The sequence below is a fragment of the Colletotrichum orchidophilum genome, assembly GCF_001831195.1.
Source record: "Colletotrichum orchidophilum strain IMI 309357 chromosome Unknown Scaffold_163.1, whole genome shotgun sequence".
In the NCBI taxonomy this organism is placed as follows: Eukaryota; Fungi; Ascomycota; class Sordariomycetes; order Glomerellales; family Glomerellaceae; genus Colletotrichum; species Colletotrichum orchidophilum.
The window spans coordinates 230-19,595 of record NW_019173119.1 but is presented as its reverse complement, the minus strand read 5'-3'; the positions used below and the strand labels follow the sequence as shown (position 1 = coordinate 19,595).

Below are 19,366 nucleotides of genomic sequence, written 5' to 3'. Positions count from 1 at the left end.
CAGCCAGGGAGCCTCTTTTGGGACGAGGCGGAACCAGGTCAGGGGTGGATGAACTGAGTGGGTGGTCAGAGCAGAGAGTCCAGACCGACGAGTTGGTTGGATGGAGAACCAGAGATTTCAATCTCGTTCACTGCCTGCCATAACTGTGAGAGAGCTCCAAGCGGCTTTTGTGGAGCTATGCAGCTGTAGCACAAGAGCTGCGTGGCGCCGAACCAATTTATCGCCAAGCACCGACGGGAAAGTAACATTCTGCGCGTAGCACGGCTTGGCCGTCAGGCGTTGAGCAGAGCGCATCAGAGAATCCGAAGCGTTGGTGCAAACTTGTGCAAACTTCAGTTTGGAGCTGCAGCTAAATTGCGGTGTGATGGGCGATTCCCTGAAGAAAAGGCGGCATAGCATGGCAAGGCGAGCCGCGAGTGCATGGAATAGCCGGTGACCTGCTGCAGACCCGACCCTCCCCCGGGACCCGGTCTAACGACCAATATTGGCTCCGTTCAACCCCGGGTCCAAAGCCTCTGTATTTTCTGGAGCCTGGACCGAAAGGCGACGGAACAGAGTGTCCACCTCACCCACTGAATGCCGCTTGGCGGTTGGTTTAACGGGCGCGGGTGCATTGGCATTGGAGTCGCTGTCGCAGTATTCGGGGGGCATTGCTCAATGCCGACAGCTCTCCATACAATGCGACCACATTCCATGCTACGCAATGCCCAGTTGTGGACGCCGTGTCTCTTCGGGCACCCGGTGCTGGAAGTTTGGAAGTCAACGACGCAGCCTGATTGAACCGGGCCTCTTATTAGCAGAGATGACGTGAACCAGACTTTCCACCTCGGGGGCCCCCAATGACAGGCGTCTGACCATGGAGGCTCCAGCGGTCACTTGTTCGTCTCCACGACGACTGAGACGGTTAAAAGAGGCTGATATAGCGGCAGGCTGAGCAACAGCAATGTTGCGAAGAGTGATGACGATATTTGGGCTTGGATGGCTCGCCGGTGCAAAAGGCCCGTGGCTGATATATGACAGCTTGGCGGTTGAGAGAGGCAGGTGATGACAGCCTGACTGACAGTGATGACAGCGAACCGCCGTTTTGCCAACAGAGCGTGACGGGCGTGATGGATGAACGAGCGCAAAGCGAATGACGGCGGTGGTGGACGAGCTTGAGATCAGGCCCCTGAAGTAGCGGCGACGATCGAGAGCACCTAGTGCGTTGTTGTCGATAGCAGCAAGTTCCAAGCGTGAGGCGGATGTGGATGGAAGCCGCCAAAAGCGCAGCAATGACCGACAGAGTTGCGGGTCGTCGAGGGACGTGGTTCACAGTCGCATCGCAGTTCCAGTAAAGACCAGGAGCCCTATTATCAGTGCCTAGTGGACCACTAACCACTGACCACTGACCAGTGCCAGTCGCAGTCAGCTTTTGCAGGTTCTCAAGCGAGTGGAGTCCAGCAACCTCCCACGTCGTGAAAGATCCACCTCCTCTCCTGCTCCAGTGCTTAATTAATAGGTGTGGTGTCCGTACCTGGGTACAGATGCATCAAGGTTATAGTGATTGCCCGTGTTGACTAAGACGAATGGACCGGACCTTAATAACGGCCATTATTACCTATTGCTGGCTCTTAGGACCCATTAGCCAGGGGAAGCGAAGCCACTAGCAGCGATAGGCTTCTGGAGGCCACGAGGCCCCACCGACTTGTCCTGCAAGGTACCCGGCCCTCCAATTCACTTGCTGCAGGTACAAACCTGGAAAGTGCAAGTACACGGCAGGTGCAAGTTTGAGCAGGAAGGAACTGCCCACCCAGGCGTGTACCTTAACCAGCGTGAGGCGACAAGGAAAGAGCGAGAGAATCCAAATGTTGCATTCAGTCATGGGACTGGCCAGTCAAGGAAATAAGCACATTGCTCTGTACATTTCCAAGAGAGTTGGAAGGAACAGAATTTAGAAAAAGGATGGTGCGATTGGAAGGCTAGAACGCAGTGAACTCTTTTGGGCAATGCCGTTCGTATTGATTAAAATTTGACAGAGAATGACTAGAAGCAGAACCATATTGGGACGAGGTCGTATTCGTGGCCGATTCGAGCGGGCGGGAACTGGGAAAAATCCGCAAGTGCTTCTTCTTGTTCGTTGCTTTTTTCGTCGCTGGCAACACCGCAACGGTCAACGGTCCCGCGTCTCCCACATCGCTCCCACCTTATCCCGAACGGCAGCTTTCATATTTAGAATCATCCCTCGCCGGATTCCGAAAAAGCATATTCATGCCGAGTCATCCGTCGCCAAATATGGACTGGATCTGGATATAGATGGATGAGTAGGCTTATTGCACGACTAGTGTATCTCCCAGGACGGATACCATGTTTCCCGTAGCATCCCGCACCTTAGGTAATAGAGGGACTTCGAGGCAGGTATCACCATGATTGCGGCCTCTGTGCGCCCACAGGTGCACTCACAAGAAAAAGGGTATGAATAATTCTCCGACCCTCAGCTTGAGTGAGTGACGAGGGGTGAGGCATGTTTGCACCTTCGCGTCCGGCAGAACAGCGCTTTTTGTCCACCCGCAGACATCCTTCATTGTTGCTTGTAAATTGCTGGCAAGAGGACCTGAAACGAGCCAACACTGGGGAAGGCGGTCATCAACCTCCAGCGCATGCCTTGGTCCTGCCTTGTTCTGCTTCCCTCAGAATGCGGTAACACCGAGGGGGCCAGTCATCAACTGGCCACAGTCAGAGTTGATTACTCCTCCCCAATGTGGACAAGGTAAGCTAGGTACAGAATGCAGGTGGGAGAGAATCGAGAAAGGATGATTGCCTCTCCAGGGTAAGAACGCCGTGGTTTGCTAATCCACCCCGCGCCGTCCCAGGTCCTTTTCCAGGTTCTCATCTACCTTACTACTAGGTATTCATCAATGACAATTTATCCGTACTGCGTGTCCAGGAGCACCTCTTGAACCCTTCATCACAGTCCACCGATGCACGCGACATGCTATCGGACATTGGGCCCTTTGCCATCTCCTGTGTTCCTACTGCGTCTGTCCCTCTGTAGACTGTCGCAGGTGAACAAGTCTGTTCCTTGCGCAATCCCACTGTCACGATCGATCCTCGACATGGACCAGTCGTCTAAAGCCTAAACGACGGGCAAGGACTGCAAATCCTCGCAAATCTCTCGACATGTCTGCTCTGCCCCTCCTCGTCTCGTCTCTCGCCCTTCTCCTGGCCTCCAAGCACCCCCACGTCACCGTTGTCTTGTCTCCGTCTCAGTCTCAGTCAAACTCAAGCTGGTAGCACTGCAGTCCTTCCAAGTTCCGACACCTCCATCACTTCGAACCTCTTTTTGTCTCCCACCTCCATCTGGGTGTCTCCTTCTCTCCGCCCCTCTCTAAACGCGGACCCAGCTCTATTCTTTGCGCACAGAAAGATGCACCATGCAAACACCCCGGATCCCTGCTTGATGCTCGTCAACCGCCAGGCCCAACCTGGCATGGCCCGGACAAGGCCCGCCAGGGGTTTCTCGACAGCCACTGTCTGTGCTTCTCTCTGACCACCCACACCACGAACAGGGGTCACCTCTCTTTACTGGCCCTGAGACAGTCGTGGACTCTCCTTTACTCCCCAAATCCACCAAATGTCCCGACACCCTCTTCCCAACTTCGAGACGTGAGACGCAACATCTCTTTCCCAAGCGACTCATCCTCAGACCAGCTTATCCCGTCCCGTTTCCTTCTCTTCCCACAGACTCCTCCGGCTTGCCCTCGATCGTGCATTTGGAGCTCGTGTTTCTTCGCAGCTGCGCTGGTCCCAAAACACGCTCCAACACTGCATCCTTGACAGCAACCAAGATCCCGGGACTCGTGCGACTCTGCAGAGCCGCTCCGCCTCCGAAAAGAAAGACCTTCAGACACCGCTTGGTCACACGCTCTCTCTCACGCTCACTCACTCACTTACCCATCCATTTTCGCTCACACCCGCGCCTGGGAGTTCGCCTGCGACCGCAACCGGGGGTTACAGTCGTCCACGACCCCGTCACAGCAATCCACCTAGTTTCCAATCTTGAGCTGGAAACAAGGCGCGATCGAGCATCCCACCACCATTAATAAACTTCCAGGGACAACGTCAGTTCACGTCACTGCCGCCCTTTTTTGCTTTCTAGAAACACTCAAGAGCCGCCTCGCCCCCGTTGCCCCGGGCCACTGTCCTTATTCCTCTGCCACTTCCGCATTTGGACTGCTAATCGCGCCCACGGAAATCAGCTTGATGCGGCCTGAAATGTGCATGGGAATACGGACGACCTGCCTTCAGTAAAAATCCGGCAAGCTTGGGCGTCCTTGCAAGCAGGACAAGAGGATCACCAGCTAAAATGGCCTTACCGAGAGAGTCGAGCTTTATGCCGGCCATCAAATGCTCGTCATGCGGCCTCGACGTAGAAATCTCCATGATGGGCGAGCACGTCTGCGGCGGCCCAGGTCCAGAGCGTAAGCTATCATTGTCCCTCCAATCTGCTGCTAGACATATCAGGCTCACAGCATGTACAGCATCGGCGCCGCCAGATCGTCCAGACAGCCTGGGATCATATGACCAGCCGCCGCCTTTGGACAACAAATATGGACGCATGGCACCTCCAACATTAGACACTAGTGCCGCCAGTATGCTCATCACCCAATTTGACTCCTGGTGTATTGTTGGCTAACGAAACTAGATCTCCCATATTCGCGACAGGGCCAGCTGACACCCATAAGTACATCGACTGGTTCAATCAGTATTTCGCCCAAGACTCCAAACAGCCAGGCTATGGGCCGAAACGACGATTATTTTCAACCGCAAATCGCAAACGACTATAACTCAAACCAGCAATCTCGACGACCTGGAGGATACGGAGCATTCGAAGAAGGGGATGACAACGGATCTGAACAAATGTACCCAGGCGAACAGAAGAAGCAAGCGCCGAGTCTTCTTCAGCGTATGAACACGATTGCACCGGGACCTTTTGAAATGGGCAGGAGAGCAGGAGGACGAGGAGCAACAAAGAACGCATTCGCCCCTTCGAAACAAGATTCTCTGACTCCCGACGAAAATATCACAAGCGACCGGCCACTGACTTCTGCATCGAACAACTCCTTCATGTCCTCTGGAAGCAGTAATGCTGGCGGGATTGCGCCACCAAAGCTGCCAAGAAAAAACGGTTATGGAGGATTCGGGCCGCCAGGAACAACTCCAGAAGATATTGAACCTGAAGCCTATGTTAGCCGCGCTGGTACTTTCCCGCGGCCTAGCGAGCCCATCGAGCCGCCTCTGAGAACGCCTTCAGCACCTCCCACTCGATCTGACAGACTCAGAGGACAACCCAACGGCGGAGAGCACGAGAGGAAGATTTCAATGGGACCAGACACATCGAGAGCGCCGCCGCCGAGAACGAGTCTACTGCGCCCGACGACATCGGGAAGGGACGGTGCGCCACCGGTAGATTTGGCGAGCGAGTTTGGTTCATCGAACCCGTATCACACTCCCTCGGCCTCTACGTCGTCCGGGGCGTCCATGTTCAGCCATGGTCGCCAGGCCAGCTCTCAGAGCAGCTCACAATCTAGCCCAGCGAATCCGCGAGGACGTCGAAAACCTTCCGACGTGACCAATTTCGACAACTTAGTGAACGACATTGAGTCTTCCATGGAGGCTATGAAGTCCCCTGGTATGCCGCCACCACCCCAGGAACCCCTCGCGAAACCGTATTCGCGTAGTCGAGCACCGCCATCCGCGGATCTTCGAGATGACCCCGCTGTGCAAGGAGGCAGGCCCCGTGCGAGGTCACCACTTGCGACACCAGACTACGACCGTCGCAATCCCATGGATCGTTACAATCAAACACATGAGCGCCAACCAAGCGACCAGCGCAGCGTTTCGTCCCCGCCCCGCAACCGGCCTTCGCGAGGAAACTGCAAGTCTTGCGGCGATGCCATTACGGGCAAGAGCATTTCATCTAAAGACGGCCGCCTCACCGGACGCTATCACAAGGCGTGTTTCGTTTGCACAACGTGTCGCGAGCCCTTCTCTTCAACAGAATTCTACGTCCTCAACGACAAGCCTTACTGTGGTAACCATTACCACAAGCTCAATGGTAGTTTGTGTGGTACTTGCAGACGCGGCATCGAAGGTCAGTACCTGGAAGACGAAGATCGCATCAAGTACCATGTTGGATGCTTCCGCTGCGGCGACTGCGGCATGTCCTTGTCGAATGGCTACTTCGACGTCAATGGCAGATCATACTGCGAAAAGGACGCTTGGCGCCGCATGCAACCGCCGCCGCGAATGATCAACGAGGAGCGGCGAGGACGCTCCCCTGGTGGCCTCGGCATTCCCGGACAAGGCGGCCGACGCCCCAGTAACGGGCAGTCCGGCATGAGACCACCAATCGGTCTGCCTCGCGGGCAGAGAATGGCCCCCGGGACGGGACTCGCCCCGCCCATGCCTACAATGAACAAGCGCATGACGAGACTCGGAATGATGTAGCCCGCCAGTTACTACTCGAATCCTTTCCGACTACATATTCGCTTCGCCGTATATGAATCATCATTTACAATGCATTTTAATACCCCACGACATGCTTACGACCACGACGCTACCCCCACCCCATCCCGCCACAAACGTATCATTTTCTGCTATCTAGAGTTTTATATACCCAGTCCTTTGTGGACTCTATTGATACCTGTATCGGACGACGCGCTTGTCTCGTCTTCATTTTGAGTATGAGTTTATATAAGCTCTTGAGGAAAGGAAGCCACCAACATTGGAGACATGCCAACTGTACGGAGCAGAGGAAGGCCTTGCAGGTGATGGGGTGCACATGAGTGCTTGTACAAAGCCAGCCATCGAAAGAGGCTCGCCGGTTTCGAGACCACAACCTGTAGCAAGCCAAAAAAAAAAAAAAAAAGATCAATATTGAGTCAATGTCTTTAACACTTCTAAACGGCATACTCCATGTGCATGTTCTTAAGCCTGGTCTGCTGTGCGACTTATTCTAATGACCCTAGATTTCCCTGCAATGTACCATCGTCGACTTGGGCACGCAGTCCTACGTAGTCCTGGCTTCGCAGGGAACGTAGGAGCTATTGCAGTCATGATTTACAGAACTTGCTTCTTGTATGTATAGGCTAAGCTGAACACTTCGATTGGGAAAAAAATAAGCTCTAATTCCATCTCACGTGGCGCAGCTTAAGTCTCCTGGCGATCGTGATCGCGACTAACATAACATCAACTGACAACCTTGATTTCCCTAACTTACAGCGCAAACAACCATTATCTGCTTCTAGCTTCTGGAGCGCTCAAGCTCCACGGCAAAAGGCTCTGAGGACTCGGATTCGGGTTGAATCTGCTGCATTCGCGCTGGGCATGGATATACTGCAGTGTGATGGTTACTTTTGCCCATCACGGGATCAGGGATAAGAGGCCCCCCCCCCCCCCCCCCCCCCCCCCCCCCCCCCCCCCCCCCCCCCCCAACCCCCCCCCCGACAGACGCGTCCCCGCCCCAAGCTCCGGCCCCCGACGAGATCACGAGCGGGGGGGGCCGGCGACGGGCGCCCGGCCCCCCCCCCCCCGCCCGCGGGGGGGGGTGCCAAGTGTGGAGTGAGCCATGTGGGGGGCCACGGGTCCCCGGTGGGGAGTGGGGACGCGCCAGGGGGACAGGGGCGGGCGGACGGACGGGGGTCGACGGCGGCGTATGGACGGCGTGCAGCGTGAGTTCGCCCGCCGCGCGACAGCTGCGCCGGGACGCCGACCTCGACTCACTTCCATTTTAAAGGCATCGACGTAGAATGAATTCAGACGGGCGATCTCAGTAGAGAAGCCTCGAATGCTCCAGCAAACCTTTTCATTTAGAAGACCGGCGGGAGGGTATCGAGTGAATTACATGCACGGATGACAGCTTGTTGCAGACAGTATGATGCCCGCGCAGCACGAACAGCTTTACATCCCCATGAGTAACACCATAATGAATCTTTTGTGAGACTTCCTTAACTTTCAAATCGAGGTTCGTGCCTTCTTCGTGATGGCTTCAAGCAGAGGCTCTAGAGTCATTCTGTCTGGGCCCTGATTGATTACGTAAGGCAACACGGGTACTTTCTCAAAGTAGAGGATTGGTGGAGTCACCCGGTTTTGAGAAAATGTCGTGATCCACCAAGAGGTTGTTTCAAAAAGAATGGCTAGTGTCGTGGGTTGATGAGGATGGAACTCGCTGGCATCGTGCGCTGGGTACTGCGCACGGTTCGAGGACAACCTGACTGGCGGGTGCTAGTCCTGGCGCAAGGCGTATCCGTACAGAGGACGGTGTTGGTGGTTCGTCTGATTGTGAGTAGCCCCGGCTGGATTTCCGCTGCGAGCGGGTGTTCCGTGGAGCGCGCCGTGGTGGTGCATTGCTGGATTGGAATAGAGAGAGTGGGCCTCGTTCGCTCAGTGGGAATAGGTACATTACATCAGGAAGTCTGGTGAGGAGATTCGGAGAAGGAATTGACTGCCAGATGCTGTCGGATGAACCTGACGGCAGTAAGCGCATGGTTGTCGAGGTAAGGGGGAAGGAAGGCGAGAGCGTTGATATAGGGAAGCAGCGTGATAGCGAGAGGATAGGTAGGTGAATGTTTCTTCTCTTGCTTCGTATGTTTGACATGATTAGCGAGGCCTGATGATGGTTTAATTTGAGTGTTTCTTTTCCCCCGAGACTCTTTTCTTTCTCTTGGTTTTCGCTTGGTAAAAAAAGATGTCTTGCGATTGCGAGATGAGAGCAGCTGCCCTGCGTCCACGGGCGCAAGTCACCTGCAAGCTGCAGCTGGTCCCTTTCTTGCCTTGCGCTGCGTTAGGGTGGAGGTGATTATGTCGTGCGTTTTTGTTTCGGAAGCTAGCAAAGTAAGACTGCAATGGAAGTTCCTGAATCGTTCGAAATCGCGTGCAGTGGTCCTGTCCGAGTCTCGAAAGCATAGACTTTCTGTCCTTCTGACGCAAGGTCAATGTATGAGGAAGAGAGCACTGTCGATTGCGGATGTCTGTGTGATTTGATCCTCTCTGGAGACAATGACATTCATTGGCACCTTCTTGAACGGGCAGAGGACCGCGACGATCTTCTTCAGCTCTTTTTTATCATCTTGAGCCGAGTCGAGGACTCGAGCGCCTTTGTCAGTGACTCGGTGTGATAGTCAGGAATGGCTAAGGACGGTTGGAACCGTCCAAAACCTCGCGTACTGTGGTATTCCCGTCGAGGTACGGCTTCCCCTTACAGATACACATTGCTTCCTATTATCGGTAAGGTATCCGTATCCTTACGTGTATGCCATCTTCACTCCGTCGTTTCCAAGGCTTTCATCTCTTGCCTTGGTAGAGCAGCCAAGACACGTGGGATATCCGGCAGCAGCTGGGCACGTGTAAAGTGCTTTTTCAGTGTAAGGGGGAAGCTGAGTTGGTGAGGTATATTGACGCGCAAGATTGGCTGTCTCGGTACTTTGGAACGAAATGGCGATTAACTCGGATCGACAAGGGTGTGTCATGGAACCAGGAAAGGGGAGCTCGGGGCTAGCGTGGTTCTGGGAGCGCCACTTCATGGTGCCGTTCCTGGTTTCGCGGCTTGGACTGGCCAGGGGGAGAGAAAGAAGCCGATTTTCGTCGGTGAATTTCTCTTTGACCTTTGTTCGCGAAACAGTATCAGCGGCACGGGAGCTATGCTTGATGACCCGGCAACAACTCTGAACGCGTGGCTTTCTTTGTTAAAAAAAAAAAAAAAATTGAAACAAAAAAATTCTTGCCGTATGTCTCGCCTCTCGCCCCAGCAGCAGCAACGCCAACAACGGGATGGAGGAGAAGATGGCCTGGCGCAATCACCCTCCTGAGATTGAGGCATCCACTGATCGCTGGCTCAGCAGGCGACACACAACTCGCGCGACCGGCTGCCGCTGCGGTGCGTACTAGGGTATGTATTCGTACGGCGTCGCGCATAGGGGACGGCTGCGATTAAAGTGCTTCGATGTGGTTCCAATCCGAACTTAGCTCTCCCCTCTTTGTCCGTTTCGCTTGCCCAACACCACTGGGACTGGGAGAGGGCCTGGGCAGAAAAGAAAAAGTCCGTGATAGCATGAATGCATGCCATCTGTGGCCACAACGGTCCCGCCCATCCCGCGCGACCTGAGTCTTGTGTGATTGAATGCCGGGTGCCGGAGCCAGCAGCCAGGTCATGATTCCCATCCACCCTTCTCGTCAACAAGGGGTGGAGGGGACCGGTGGGCGACACTTGCGTCCCTCTTTTAGAGATTAGGTGGTCAATGGCCACTCTCTCATGTACCTAACTGGCGATCTACATCCGACTCGAAGGATAAGGCAGGCTCATCAGTCTGTAACTTGGTAGATTGGCTTGCGTCTCTTTTTGCTCGTTGTATGCGGCGACATACTCCGTACGGATACGCGGTACGCGGTTCATCTGCAAGTATCCACGGGACCCCTTAGAGATACATTACGGGCTAACCTTTCGAGGTGAAGAGGAGAGCGCTGGCGGCCAACTGTATGCACATCGTTCCTTCTTATCCAATTTAAATCCCACTTCATTCTTGCACCACTCGGAGATGTACCCTGCGCCTGCGACCTGCCCTGGCCGTCTCTAAGCAACGGAGCAATTCGATTGGTGGTCCCTTCCTCTCTTTCCAGCTTGCCCTTCCATGATCCTCCTGCATCTTGCCTAGTTAGTGCGCCTTCCCTTTTCCTGCCCTTCCTGCCCTTCCTGCCCGCTGTTCATTGCCCAGAGCTCAACTCGACGTCCTCTCTCCGGGCCTCCGCTGCCGTCGTCGTCGTGGTCTTTCCTCCCACTCCTTTTCATCCCCCCCCCTTGTATGTCCTTTGCAAAATTCTGCAATCGCGGCAAGAGCAACAAATATTTTTGCCGATATTCTCGTCGTTTCACTTCACATCTCACCTTGATTTGCGGAGAGTCGTGTTCCAGTCTAGACTGTCTGTCTCTTCCTCCCTTCCCCCCCCGCGCTATTCGCCCCCGTCCGATCCATTGCACCACACCCCCCGAAAAACATCCCAACTGGGTCTCCTTTGATAGGAGCCGTCTAATCAGCGAGTCTTGTCCAATCTCGCCAAGCCCCCGTAACAGGTCCCGCTCACACTGCAGCGTTGCTGTCGTTGGAGCCAGGCTTCTTCTCGATTTGGTTCTGCGTGGCGCGCGAGAATTCATCAAGTCCCTTTCTTACTTCGATAGACCAGCGCTTCGGGTCGTCATTCCTTTGGTTGTGTGTTTTCCAAACGGCCGCAGCATGCCTCTATAGCGCCGTGGCAAACATTCCGACCGTAGCCTGTACCCAATCGCCCGTCTGATCAGCATCTTTTAAAACCTCAGACTGCCGATTCTTTAATAACTCCCAATCGACCGCCGCCTGCCGCCGCCTGCCGCTGCCGCGCTGGCAATGTTGACCATGCTCAAACAACAATCATCGAGAGGCTTCATCGCCCCGAGGGCCCGTCCCAAGACGTTGCTCTTCCTCGCTCTGGCCCTCGTCTCTGTCTACTTCCTAGCGACACGCGGCGCGCCTGCTGGCTATCGCGTCGTCCCCTGGAACCAAGATGGCGCTGCTCGGCCCCCCGACAAAGCCGCCGCACCTCCTGAGCCGCCAAAGTCGGAAGAGGAGAGAAAGCAGGATGAGGAGAGGCAAAAGCAAGAGAGAGAAAAGCACGAACAGGATCTGCGAGATGAGTTCGCGCGGGAGTATGAAGCTGCTAAGAAGTACGTGCCCTCCTGTTAATCCCGGGTGCGGGAACGTCAGATGTCAGGTATGCCGGAGAGACTGACTTTTTAAACTTTACAGGCTTCCCGGTAACGATGCGATCTACGGGAACACGCTGAACTCGCTAAAGGACAAGGAGAACAGGACCGCCGAGCACGCCGCCAACCTCCGTGAGTCTGGCACGCAGGAGGAGGCCTATACAAACCAGCGACCCGTCTACTTCAACCCCTACCCCGACTACAACAGCGAAGGGTGGAACAAGACGCATCGCGCGCCCCATGTGCCCTGTATTGGTGCGACTGGCGAGTCTGTCGACGACCTCTTGGTCTTCAAGGGCCATCCCGCAAAATTCCCTAACCCGGGCTTCGGTGGCTTCGACATCCTGAACATGGACGGCAACATTTGCTACGAGCGTGAGACCAGACTCGGGCCCTACGGCCTTCTTCCTCAACTCAGCAAGGCCGGTCTTCGCATTGACTGGGATAACATCAACTGGGGTGATCTTCAGGAGAAGTGCATCGAGAGAAACGCTGCCCGCTTCGACGAGGGCAAGCCCAACGAGTACATCAAGACTGCCTACCCCGATATCGCAGAGAGATATGGCAAGAAGGTCGAGGAGGAAGAGGAAGCAAACGAGAAGCGGCGCCTTCACAAAAAGTTCACAGGCGCCTCCAAGGGTGGCAAGGTGACGACTCCCGACGCCCGGACTGCCGTCCTTCTTCGAACCTACACCGGCAAGAAGTACACCGAGAACGACAAGCAGGTCATCCGCTCCCTCATTTCCGAGCTTTCGCTCCGATCAGGTGGCGAGTACCAGGTTTTCTTGCTGCTGCATGTTCGCGACCAGGCTCTCGACATCTGGAATGACGAAGCCACGTACCAGTACGTGCTCAACGAGCATGTGCCTCTCGAGTTCCACGGCATCACTAAGCTATGGAATGACCAGGCCATGTGGAACGTGTACACGGCACTTACCGACGAAAACGAAAAGAGCGTGCATTCGGCCCAGTGGTTATCGGTGCAGAAGTTCAGTCAGGACCACCCCGAATTCGACTTCATCTGGAATTGGGAAATGGATGCCAGAATCATCGGCCATAACTACGACTTTTTAAAGCGCCTCTCCGAATTCGCTCAGAGGCAACCCCGCAGAGGCTTGTGGGAGCGCAACGAGCGTTACTACATCCCCGAATTCCACGGAGACTACGAAACCGACTTTCGCAAGGACGTTGAACAGCGCACCCGCGGCAACCAGATCTGGGGCCCGCCTAAGCTGCCATTTATCAACCCTGTCGGTCCCAAGCCTCCCGTTGAAAATCCTGAGAAAGAACCGTACAAGTGGGGAGTTGGCGAGGATGCGGACATGATCACTGTCGGTCCCATCTTTAACCCGATTAACAGCAGCTGGATCATCTCGGACCACATTTGGGGTTACAGAGACGAGAAGTTCCCCGATCCTGCGAAGACCCTACCCCGCCGGACCACCATTGTTACCCAATCTCGTGTCTCTAAGCGCCTTTTGGACATTATGCACGTCGAGAACCTTCGTGGCAACCACATTGCCTCGGAGATGACCCCCCAAACTGTTGCCCTCCTTCACGGCTTCAAGACGGTGTTTGCGCCTCACCCTACCTGGTTTGACCGCCCCTGGAACGGCACTTTCCTCGAGAAGTGGTTCAACCCTGGACCTCGCGGCGAGAGCGGTGGCGAGGGCAGCCCTATGGGCTGGGGAAGAGAGCGTAGATACCAGGGCATGACTTGGTACTACCGCGCCGAGCCCCCACCAAGACTGTACAACAACTGGATCGGATATGTCGACACTAAAATTGGAGGCAAGAACTGGGAGAGAGCGCACGGTCGTCCGTGTCTGCCACCCATGATCCTCCACCCCATCAAGGAGGTCAAGCCGACAGAACCCGGCTTCGCGACCCAGTTTGAGCTGTTCTACGGCTGAATGCGCTCACGCAGAACTATGGTGTACGATGTACGAACAAGACTTGCTTCAAACTGGGTTTCATGATCTCGCCGGCAAGAGCGGCGATGTATGAAGCAGAACATTGGCAGCAAGAGCAATTGTAGATGAGAGACTTCGATCGGATTTGGAGGGTTACCCATCCTTGGGAACAGGCGCTGCTACGAATACCACTTATATGCCCGAGAGGCTACGAAGATCAACGAGCTTCAGGCGACTTCCGCAGGGACCGGGGCGACCTTCATCCACCCATTCTATCAATACGCATGCGGTCCACGGGCTAGATAGGGACATGGCGCAGTAGCGCCGTTGGAGCGAGGCGTTGTCTCTTCAAACTGACTGTTTCGACCTTCTCGCATGGATGGGAATGGAACCACTGTTTTTGACCAGTGTCGCATCTCCAGGAAAAAACATGCCACCTTTTATCTCTTTTTCAATGTCCAATGCTGACAAGACCTGCTCTTTTCTCTACCTATCTTACTCTCTTTTTTTTTATATTCGGTCATTTTTTACAGCGATTAGACCTTTTTCCGTCTCAGATTGGAGATGGTCCCATCCACTTCCTCAAACGGCCGGCTTCATATTTCTACTTGTACAAAGGATGGATGTAGATGGATGTGTGCGTTGGTGGGAGACAGATATGACTGGCTTTCGGGGGAAGCAAGGGTAGATAGGTAGAGTATCTCTATCCTTCGGGAATTAGAAGATGAGGGGAAACCTGTCAATAGTAATTGTCATGGGTCATGTTTTTGTCCTTGATTGAACTTTTTGCGAGTCCGTGACTGGAGATGCTGGACTTCGACTTGCAATTGGGAGTTTCCCAGGTCTAGGCCTCTGATGGCCCGGTACGCAGAACGTCCCGGCCTGATACATGCTGATACGAGCGACGGTAGGAGGCAGCCGGGGGGTTGGTGTCTAACTTTCATATGCAAGGACTCTTTTCCCAGCCAATACGAAAGAAGAGGGCTGGCTACTGGGCTGGTTGTTGAGCAGGCTGGCTGCTGGACAAGCTGGTCGCTGCTCGAGCGATTGCTTGCGTATGGCTGAAGAGCTACTTGAGGGTCTTGTTCAAGTTAGGTTCCGAATGTGTCTCCAGACGATCATTTTGAATCCCGGGTTGTCGGTTCTATGTGAGGTATTCGTGTGTAATACACGGGAGATGCTCAGCGGAAGGAGGGAGTGGGGGTGAGAGGGGGGGATGCTGGTGAATGATGGGTTGTGGTTGGAGATCTGACCTAGAGATAGGGCCGTCGTGCTTGGTTCTTCATGGGGGATCTGACTCAGCTGAGGCCGTACATTGGTGTTGGCTCATGATTTTCCCAGGTAAGAATGGATATTGCAACTGGATGTGCTTGTGTTTCAGGACTCGAGATCGATGAATTTGCAGATGGATTTCCACTTTATGGGCTGCGTGGATTTGGTGTTGATGGGTTGGTGCATGGATCGGAAGCGCGCGGTTGCTCTCGGCGACAAGTTGTTCGGAATTGGGATTGTTGTGGTGTGACGGGAGACCTTGGGGCCAGTAGACGTTTACGCTACGAGACTAGCTCTCTCATAGTTCACTTTGGATCTATTTGCTTCAATGCCGGGGATATGTGTAAGTTGGTATTTGAGTTGTGGCCAATCCTGTTCGAGACATGGGCTACGATTATTTTCTACTTGAGAGAGGGCATCGCGCAAAAGCCTGAGCATTTATTGGTGACTCCTCCGGAATTCTGTCAAGCACATCAGGCATCTCAGAATGAGTTTTTCATTTGGATCTAAGCTGTATGCCATTACAACTACTGATCGAAGGTAAGAATCACATCGTGGTAATGATACGTGGAATGCAGATATCCAACTGCTCCAAAGGGGGGAGGGAGATGATGAGTAGGTCAACATAGCAGATCCAGAGTACCCCAAGAACAGCTAGAGGCCAATGATCTGGGCGAAGGAGATGGAAACACTTACCCTACATTGGCATGTCGTTGAATCAGTGCCCCAATGTGCGCTCGACGAGATCGAGGTGGATGCCAAACTTGCCAGGGTCTCCGATTTTTTCGGTATCCGGACTACTGTGGCGGCCTCACATGATGCACCGGCTAGCTACGGCGGAGAATGTGGATGCACGAGGCGGACGAGAATTGCGATCTTGCGGGCGGGTTCCAGACGCGAGCGCCCGCGGGGCTTCGAGATCTCAATGAGGAGGGTAGCACAGAGTCTCGCGAGGCACGTCGACGTAGCCGAAAGCGAACCATGACAGGCGCCTTATTGCGCCCATCTGCCTGCCTTGCCTGCTGTGCCTGCCTAACGGCATACCTGGTCAATTTCAGGAAGTTGGAGGCGGACGGGACGTTGTGTGGCTCCCCCCGGCTCCTCCTTCCTCTGGGCGAGGGAAAAGCGCACCTGCCCCGCGCTGAAGGGTCGGTTGACCGTTCTAGATCACGTGATGCATAGATCTATTGGGCAGGACCTCCTCCTTCCTCGCCTGCAGTGTACTTCCATATTGTTTCTTGTCACCCAAAAGAGGTACGAGAAGCGACCGCAGCCTGCAGCTTATGCCTACTACGTATAGCCTGCAGACGCCTCAGGCAGGCTCTCTCTCGACAATGCATCCCCCGCACAGATGTGCTCGCGACGATGGCCTCACTAATACGAACGGGTGAGGCAGCCAGATCCATTCGCAACCCGAGACAGGACCGAAGGACGAGCCTGTGCCATGACAAGTACAACCTCACTGTATCTCAGGGAGCCTGATGCCGTGCTTGGGGCTACAGCTGCATCTGCTGGTCCAATTGCATCATCGTAATGTGCCGTGGCTACATGGCGATGCGATAAAGCCAAAATGGCCCCACGACAGCGACTGCCATCTAGCCATTGGCTCTCAAACACCTTGCACCTCAAGCCTCCAAGAGAAAGAAGAAGACTGTAGCACCGTCGCTTGATGCGGCTCATTGGACACCATTCTACCCAGCCAACGAGAGTCTAGATGCTTGCAGCTTGCTCAGCCCAATGAGACAAAAAGTTGCGAAAATGAGGCTTGCTACTAGAATGCAGTGCTGACAGGAGATAAATACCCCGCTCTTCATCATGCTTCAAGTGCAAGAAAAGAGCCAATATGCCTTTGGCTCCGTCCTTTCTCAATCTTCCCTTTGCCTTCGCATCCATCCCAACAGCTGGCTCGCTGCACAAGATGGCCGCTCCTGTTACTGACTTGGCCGGCATCGCCAACTTGGGTGTCCAGCTCGCTACGAAGCTAGCAATCTATCAGCTTGGGACCTCTGGTTCAGATAGCGATATTCACAATCTAAGCGACGATGTCTTTGCTACAGCAGCAGCACTGAGCCAGCTGCGTGAATTTGTAGCCGCTGATGCACATGAGGTATCGCCCGTCTACCAACCCGCTGGCCGTGAGGCCATCGAAGATCTTGCGATAAGATGCGGCAAAGTGTACACCACCATTATCCGCAGTGTTTACAGGGCAAGTCTCGCTGTCAAGGTTGTCAAAGATGTGGACTTTGAGGCACTCGGTCCAGAGGACCTGAAGGCATCCAGACTCCGCGCCATCAGCGACAACATGGACTGGGATATGGTTGAGGAAGTAATTGAGACGAGTGAGACGCAACTGCGCTGGCTCAAAGCTAGCCTGCTGCTTCACCTACAAGTGGCTGGTATTGCCAGCCTCCAGATCAAGTCGGTGCTTCTCTTGCAAGGATAATTAACAATTTGCTAACAATTTTGATCAGGCCTAGATGTCCTGGAAGCTTTGACGAGGAGCTGGCCTCAAGGAGCCTGGCAATGCGTTTGCTGACGTGCAAGGCCAAGGCCGCCAAGGAGATTGTCGAACAGATCGAGAGAAAGGAACGTTTGGCGCTCGCAGACAAATCTGACACTGAGAGCATTTGGGAATCTGAAGCAGCATTAACTGCCAGCAGCAGCGAATCTGACGATGATGCGGCATCCTGGAAGTCTGGCGAGACTGCCAACGAGTCCAAGCCGCCATCAGTGTGCGGCGACAAGACATACGAGAAGGCAAATATCTCTCCTGTTGTCGAGCTTGCCACGCCTCCCCCTCCGCCGCCTGTTGCGCCGACAAGCTTCTGGCATCAGCCATGGGACGGGGCTCCTGATGCAGGCCCCGTTGAAATCAAGCTGCTGGCCCCAAAGCGTCGATTCCCAGCCAAGGTCTTCAAGACCATGGGCAAATGGTTCAAGGGTATGTTCGGCCGCAGCACTATCCCAAGCATTGGCGACCTAGAACTCGAAGCGACTGTTTTGAGGAACGGACCATTCCCAGAGTCCTTTTTGGCATTGGAGCCCAAGATGCTCCGTCTCGAGTTGAAGCGCATCCTAAAGCAGAGCTCCAAAGCCCCGGGTGATGCGTTCCTCGTCCAGGATGACCAACTTCGCTCTGCTGTCCAGGGCGCTCTCTTCCGCGCTCAGAGGAAGGATGGCCGCGTCAGGCAACTTATCACCGTGGATATCGCAACCCGTCCTGATGTCGCAGTGGTGTTCATGTCGGTCGATCCGGCGGCAGAGCCCGTTCACATGACCGACATCCTTGGCCGAAAGTACGATATTCCGTTCGAGCAGTGCCGGACTGTGCAGGTGAGATTGCCTTGTGCTAATGCCATTATACCTATCACTAACGGTCTGAATCCACATAGGGTGCGCGCGTGTCAATCCATCAACGTTTCAAAGATGTCAACAGACTCTGGAACCTTGTGAGGGACGGAGCGTATGAGATCGTCGATGAGAACGACACCGTCATCACGCCAGAAGCATGGATTACAACCATCAAGCCCGGCGCAATTCTTCACATGCGCATCTCGGCCTTCAATGACGGCATGAACGGAGGCGTGTACGTGCCCCCTGGCGCACCGGACCCGCTTACCTGGGCCGAGCCTTATACGCCGCCCCCTCCACCTCCGGTCTGGAGGGGACCCGCCCCGCCGCCGGGGATGCGTCCGCCGGGACGCTTCCCTCCTGGCGCAGTCCCAAGGGGATGCATGCCTCTGCCGCCGCCGCCGCCTTTCCCGCGTGTGATCATGGTTGAGCCGAGAGAACGCGCGGAGCTCGGCTTCGAGCCCGACTTTGGGCCGAATCTGACGCGAGAGGAAGACCTGGGCGAGGGGCGGAAGGATCTTGGTCGGTGGGTTGCTCTGTGGACTAATGCTGCGGACACGGACTTTACCTCTGACTCGGGTGGTATCCCGTCGTATGATGATGCCTCGTCCATCATGTCCGGGTCGTCCTCGTCCTCGGATGAGATTGTTGATGATTGAATCATCTAGCGCTTGTTCCTCCCTGTTATCAACGGAAGGCTGAAATTGCAAGCCTCACACGTTGTCAATCTGTTGGGTGTCACTCACTCCACCCTCAGTATATATACGTTTCTGATGTTGTAACAATTATGAGCCGGCAGACTGTAATTCGATTTGGACGCCTTTGTTCCTCAATTCCGTTTTCTTTGAATCTATCGATGTTGTATGCCAATAATACTATTATAAGTTTCCTCCAAAAGAGAGCATTTCAATGATGTCTGCTTGCGTCACTTTGAAATAGGCCTTCCAAGACTTGCGCTCTTCATCGACCGATGCTCCAGAGGCTATATCAGTCTCACCTGCCTGGGTAGTCCTATCGGCACTCTGAGCAGGGTGGCCTGGCTGCAAGACACATCACTGTG

The 19,366-nt window shown here is 54.5% G+C and overlaps 3 protein-coding genes across 3 annotated transcripts; all 3 read left to right on the top strand.

Moving 5' to 3' along the window:
* Positions 1 to 4,342: 4,342 nt before the first annotated feature.
* Positions 4,343 to 6,486, top strand: CORC01_12710 (LIM domain-containing protein; the record flags this gene model as incomplete). Its single annotated transcript, XM_022624328.1, has 3 exons — positions 4,343 to 4,457; positions 4,518 to 4,628; positions 4,682 to 6,486. The coding sequence occupies 3 exons, from the start codon at positions 4,343 to 4,345 to the stop codon at positions 6,484 to 6,486; spliced, it is 2,031 nt and encodes a 676-aa protein (XP_022469146.1).
* A 4,928-nt stretch (positions 6,487 to 11,414) lies between these two features.
* CORC01_12709 (uncharacterized protein) lies at positions 11,415 to 13,683 on the top strand (the record flags this gene model as incomplete). The annotated part of the gene is made up of 2 exons (XM_022624327.1): positions 11,415 to 11,731; positions 11,814 to 13,683. The coding sequence occupies 2 exons, from the start codon at positions 11,415 to 11,417 to the stop codon at positions 13,681 to 13,683; spliced, it is 2,187 nt and encodes a 728-aa protein (XP_022469145.1).
* A 3,115-nt stretch (positions 13,684 to 16,798) lies between these two features.
* CORC01_12708 (uncharacterized protein) lies at positions 16,799 to 18,965 on the top strand (the record flags this gene model as incomplete). Its single annotated transcript, XM_022624326.1, has 3 exons — positions 16,799 to 17,373; positions 17,427 to 18,288; positions 18,348 to 18,965. 3 exons carry the CDS (start codon positions 16,799 to 16,801, stop codon positions 18,963 to 18,965), a joined length of 2,055 nt encoding a protein of 684 aa, XP_022469144.1.
* Positions 18,966 to 19,366: the final 401 nt, after the last annotated feature.